Source organism: Camelus dromedarius, chromosome 13 (genome assembly GCF_036321535.1).
Source record: "Camelus dromedarius isolate mCamDro1 chromosome 13, mCamDro1.pat, whole genome shotgun sequence".
In the NCBI taxonomy this organism is placed as follows: Eukaryota; Metazoa; Chordata; class Mammalia; order Artiodactyla; family Camelidae; genus Camelus; species Camelus dromedarius.
The window spans coordinates 59,138,962-59,144,961 of NC_087448.1; the positions used below are offsets into that span (position 1 = coordinate 59,138,962).

The 6,000-nt window shown below is 41.2% G+C and overlaps 1 protein-coding gene across 1 annotated transcript in view; it reads left to right on the forward strand.

Annotated features, from left to right (window-relative positions):
- LHFPL6 (LHFPL tetraspan subfamily member 6) overlaps positions 1-5,562 on the forward strand; it is a 195,500-nt gene extending 189,938 nt beyond the window's left edge. Inside the window, exon 4 of the mRNA XM_031465931.2 lies at positions 4,431-5,562. Within this exon, the coding sequence (XP_031321791.1) occupies positions 4,431-4,549 (119 nt within the window). The 3' untranslated portion in view covers positions 4,550-5,562. The remainder of the gene's footprint in view (positions 1-4,430) is intronic.
- The last annotated feature ends 438 nt before the right edge of the window (positions 5,563-6,000 follow it).

Below are 6,000 nucleotides of genomic sequence, written 5' to 3' on the forward strand. Positions count from 1 at the left end.
CTCCCACATTCACGCTTGGCTACCGCCTGCTCACCTACCATGTCTCAGCTTAAATTTCACTTCTAATTTAAGACTCACCTTCACTGACCGCTGTGTATAAAATTCCTTGTGATCTGCTGTCTTAGCATCCTGGATTTTTTTTTTCTTCAAAGCACAAATCACAATTATCATTATATAATTATCTGCATAATTATTGTTTAATCCTTACTCCCTTGACTGGACAACAGCTCCCTGATAGCAAGGACTGTATCTTTCCCCAAAGGAGCTCCCTAGGATCCAGTAATTCCTAGTCAGAGTAGCCACTTAATAAATGTTGAATTAATGAATGAGTTGATGGAGAGAGGGAGGGAGTGAGGGTGGGAAGAAGGGAATCAAGATGAGGGGGTGGATGACTTAGTGTCTCTTTAGATTTCCCAAAATCTTATTGACACGTCTTGATCTTACTACACTCATCTTGACCATTTCTTGCTTCTCAAAAAATGTATGTGTGTGTGTGTTTGTGCATGGTGTGTGATTTGCAATAGTTTTTTAAGTTTAGATTGATGAACTGGCTGTATTTCTATGTCCTCCAAAATACCAGAATAAATCCATATTGAGTTAATTATTTACTTCATGAATTACTTAGCAAATGAAAGTCTTCATATGTGAAATAGGAGAATAATTTTCTTTTAAATCACACTGAACATTAGTAGCTCATTTTGGATCTTAGCCAGTTGCTAGGTTTACACCATAAAATGTATAAATCACACACATAAACTAGCCCATATGTGGAATTCGTGGCGATATTGTATAACTTCCTCAAACATTTTCTCCTACGGTGCACTTTTTATTTGTGTCCTGCCTTTCCATTTTCATCTGATAGACAGTTTGTCTGATGAGTTGAGTTCATGTTTAATGCACAAATCAGAGAGGCTCCAGAAACGTAACAATTATTAGAAACGACCCACACATACTTACCAACGCAAGGAGTTGGATTTGCCCCAGGAAGACGGTGGTGCAGGCAGAGGGTGAGACAGTGGATACTGGAGGTGCTCTCCTGGTTCTGGGTCTTTCAGGGGATGACAGGGCTTGGGTGGGTAGGTGAGTGGGTGGGTTATGCCTCTGACAAGGGAAGAAACTTCACAGACCCTTATTAACAGTAGAAAGCAAGAAAGACTTCGGCCATTTGCTCCTGTCTGAGATCGGGTTCCCCAGAGGCGACCCTGAGATGAGAATTCAAGTTCAAGGGATCAAGGAGATGTGCCAAGGAGAAACCTGTAAGGACGTGGGAAAGCAAGGTAGTGAAAGAGTAGACACCAGGCAAGGGTGCAGGTTCAGGTGAGGTCCCAGCCTCAGCCTGAACTCACAGGGGCTCTGGAACATTCATGACACTGCAGAGTTTGTCCCACCTGGAGGTGAGAAAATAGGTTTTGAGACTCCTGCACCAGCATTGGCTACTGGTCACCCCAGGGGTACTTGAAACTCCCTGAGAGTTGGAGCAAAGTAGCTCCCTGCTCACAAGTCCCCCAAACGGGTTTGTTAGGAGCAAAGTACAGTCAGAAGCTGCTGGATGAGGTTTTCAAAGCCAGCAAAAGGCATCCAAAGATACCGGGTGGAGCACCTATACCATCTGCTACAGCGATCTTGCCAGCTAAGAACCCCTAATCACGTATTTACTTACCAGAGGTGCTGGGGATTGAACCCAGGACCTCATGCATACTAGGTATGCGCTTTACCACTGAGCTATACCCTCCCCCCATACACTTAAGCTGTTTCATTGCCTTTCCTGGAGAAAAAAGAAAGTTACACTGTCTCTCCTGGGTTCTCTGATAGTTAATGCTTTCATAGTTTCTTTTTTCATCTTTAGTTAACACACGTGGCTACTGTCACACACACTATTCTTAAATAATTAGGCTCACCAGCTACTTTTCCTTGAGTGTGTCCAATAATTAATACAGAATTACGTACTCCACTTTTCATGTTAGGTCATGGAACTGTGTGCAGGTCAATACCTTGTTATTCATGTACAATTGATTGTGTTATGAGCCTTATGCTGGAAGGACTGACCACAAATTTTGCTGACTTTTTGAAAGGTCCTAAACCACCTGCGATCTCTTATCTACCTGTGAATTTCTCTCTCAGATTTATTTAGTCCAGCTAAGGAATAATTTGAATGGAGATTACTCCCAAGACTCACGGCCACATTAGCCTACGGTTGTCAGAAAATCTGGTCCATGAAGGAGACTCTGTTACCCTTGAAAAAGACGGATTCTATCTATCACTGTTAATGGAGGTCATTGTGCCACTGAGACGTAGCCGGCGGTAGAGATGTGCTCTTTCAGGATCTATTATCCTTTTAAATTTAACGCACTCTGTAGGATGCTGTAAATGCGTGATCGGTTTGAGAACTTCCCTCCAAAATATCTGTGTCAAAATAATACGAGAGTTACTCTTTTTTTTTTAACATTTTTTATTGATTTATAATCATTTTACAATATTGTGTCAAATTCCAGTGTAGAGCACAATTTTTCAGTTATACATGAACACATACATATTCATTGTCACATTTTTTTCACTGTGAGCTACGTAAGATCTTGTATGTATTTCCCTGTGCTATACAGTATAATCTTGTTTATCTATTCTACATTTTGAAATCCCCGTCTGTCCCTTCCCACCACCTGCCCCCTCGGCAACCACAGGTTTGTATTCTATATCTATGAGTCTGTTTCTATTTTGTATTTATGTTTTGTTTGCTTGCTTGCTTGTTTGTTTTAGATTCCACATATGAGCGATCTCATATGGTATTTTTCTTTCTCTTTCTGGCTTACTTCACTTAGAGTGACATTCTCCAGGAGCATCCATGTTGCTGCAAATGGCGTTATGTTGTCGGTTTTTATGGCTGAGTAGTAGTCCATTGTGTAAATATACCACATCTTCTTTATCCAGTCATCCGTTGATGGACATTTAGACTGTTTCCATGTCTTGGCTATTGTAAATAGTGCTGCTATGAACATTGGGGTGCAGGTGTCATCCTGAAGTAGGGTTCCTTCTGGATATATGCCCAGGAGCAGGATTCCTGGGTCATACGGTAAGTCTATTCCTAGTGTTTTGAGGAATCTCCATACTGTTTTCCACAGTGGCTGCACCAAACTGCATTCCCATCAGCAGTGGAGGAGGGTTCCCTTTTCTCCACAGCCTCTCCAGCATTTGTCATTTATGGATTTTTGAATGATGGCCATTCTGACTGGTGTGAGGTGATACCTGATTGTAGTTTTGATTTGCATTTCTCTGATACTTAGTGATATGGAGCATTTTTTCATGTGCCTATTGATCATTTGTATGTCTTCCTTGGAGAATTGCTTGTTTAGGTCTTCTGCCCATTTTTGGATTGGGTTGTTTGTTTTTTTATTATTAAGTCGTATGAGCTGCTTACATTTTCTGGAGATCAAGCCTTTATTGGTTTCATTTGCAAAAATTTTTTCCCGTTCCGTAGGTTGTCTTTTTGTTTTACTTATGGTTTCCTTTGCTGTGCAGAAGCTTGTAAGTTTCATTAGGTCCCACATATTTACTATATTTTTAAAAGAATAGCTGTCTGACTATTTTGTTTCTTGTCTTTCTGTTTTTCTTTTACTTTCCCTTTCATTCCAACATTTATTTATTGAGGGCCTACTGTGAGCCAGGCACTGTTGTAGGGTTGCAGTGGGGAACAAAATATACAAAGGTCTGCCCTAATTGAAACTTTCATTCTAGTGAGATGGACTGCAGTTAAACACATGCACACACAATATTTACAAACCATGGTAAATGCTACAAAGGCAGTAAAGGGCGGTGAGTGAACAGAGTGACTCTGATGAGACAGGTTGGAAGTGGGTGCCATTTGAAAAGGGACCGGCTCTCTAACAGTTTGGGAGGAGAATTTTCTGGGCAGAAGGAATAATGAGTGTTGACCTCAGGAGAACCTGGAAGCTTTTGTTCTCCAGTTCAGAACAAAAGAGTCCAGCAAGAGTCATCAGGCAATTCCCTGTAAATAGCGGTATTTGCTTTAGCATTCTCCTTCAAATGGATCTTCTCCGTACAGTGGCCCCTTTGAAGAAGGACTGTTTCTATATTTAAAATTTTTTTCTAAGGTACCACATTATGCATATGAGTTTGGGTGACTTAAATCAGATCCAGTACCTTCATCTCTCCTGTCCTGATTGCTGCCATTCCTCCTTTCCTCCCACCACAGGAGTGAGACTTGGTGGGGGAGAACAGTTTTCTGTCTTCTTACCTAGTCTTGAGATAACTTTCAGCTCTTGTTATCATTCCAGTTGCATGGGCACCACATTTCTAATGGATATTCTAGTTTCACTTTGGTACACCAGGAACGCACACCCTGGGAGAAATAACAGAGCCTCCTGTAACATCATCCTGATCTGTGCCTGCTTCCTCTCCCCCTCTCGTGCCCCTAGGGAAGTGTGAGATTGGCTGGGCCTACTACTGCACGGGAGCCGGTGCTGCGGCCGCCATGCTGCTGTGCACGTGGTTGGCTTGCTTCTCAGGCAAGAAACAGAAACAGTACCCGTACTGAGACGGAGCCACCAAGAGCAGACAAAGGAGAAGACAAAGACGGGCCGATGGGACTGGGAGGGACTGAAGCCTCCAGCTACTTCCAAAAAGGTGGAAAAGTGGTTCTAAACCATACCGTGCTCATGAAATAAAACCCAGTGGAATCAGAAACATTATACAATGTGGAAGGGTTGTACGAGATCCGTGAAAGAAACGGAGGGCATGGAATGATAGAGAAAAATGGACCAAAGGCTAAAACTATTGCAGGGTGTTGGGTGTTTCTGTTCCATGGAGTATTGTTAACGTAGAACACATACATACACAAAACAAATATATATATGCAAACTAGGGTTGTTTTTTCTTTTTTTTGGCTGACGACTCAGAGAATCATAAGGGCTAGTAGAAACAGTATTATGTTGGGAAGCAGGGAAACCCACAGATGTTCCCTGTAAGTCATGGCACTTCTGAAAGCACACGAGCACACGCGGACATACGCATCCACACACATGCTCATACACAAACACAGAAATTGTCGCACAGACTGTATGAGAGGTTTAACGGTGCATCGCTCCTCTGTCTTCTTTTTAATACACACTTAAAATACAGTATTATCACTTTATAAAGCATACATTAAACCTAATAAATGGGCCAATAAGCCACTCTATCAGTATTTTGTATATCCTGCATAAACTCTTTATGCCCTCAACGTGTTTTCAGTGTTTATGCAGACCATTAGAATTAAGCCTTTGTATTTCAATATTATTCAAAAATATGCAATATTTCTCTGAGTAGCTTCTGCTATGATATTCTTATGAAGTAAAGGGGCAACTTTCTGTCCACTGTAGGAGAGATTTCAATGGAAGTTATGAGAGTAACGAGAGACATTTTTCCAGTCATTAAATCTTGTTTTCGTTTGTCCATTATTGTACTGTGCTGTACCACATTTATTCCAATATTCATTTTGTAAAAAAATTTAAAAAGTGCTATTTTGTTTGTATTTGAAAAGCTCTGTGAATAAATTCTCTTTGATCAATAGCTGGATGAGTCATAGAGTGTTAATTCAGTTATGATGTTGACTTCTTTAATTTCCTAAATATAGCCTTTCAACTCCAACAGTCTTGTAAATTTCCCATTTCCATTTCCTTTTAAGGCCCCCCATTCATTCACTCCCTAGTCATCCAACCAGGCATTATTCTCGGCACACAAGGTATTAAAGGTGAGTAAGACATAGTTCCTGCTTTCAACTTAAATTCTTTGCAACCAGAATTCTAACAGCCTATTCATTGCACTTAAATCATGATCAAATTCTTAGGAGAGAGGAATTTCAAGTCTATTTTGGATGAGGTTTGAAACTACAGGCGATATTCAGACGTGGTTGAAGGCACGAGAACCAGGTCGTGGTTCAGTCTCCATGGTTGATGACAGAGGGGTCACATGCGGCCAGTGACATGCTGCTCCTCCTTTTCTATAAGG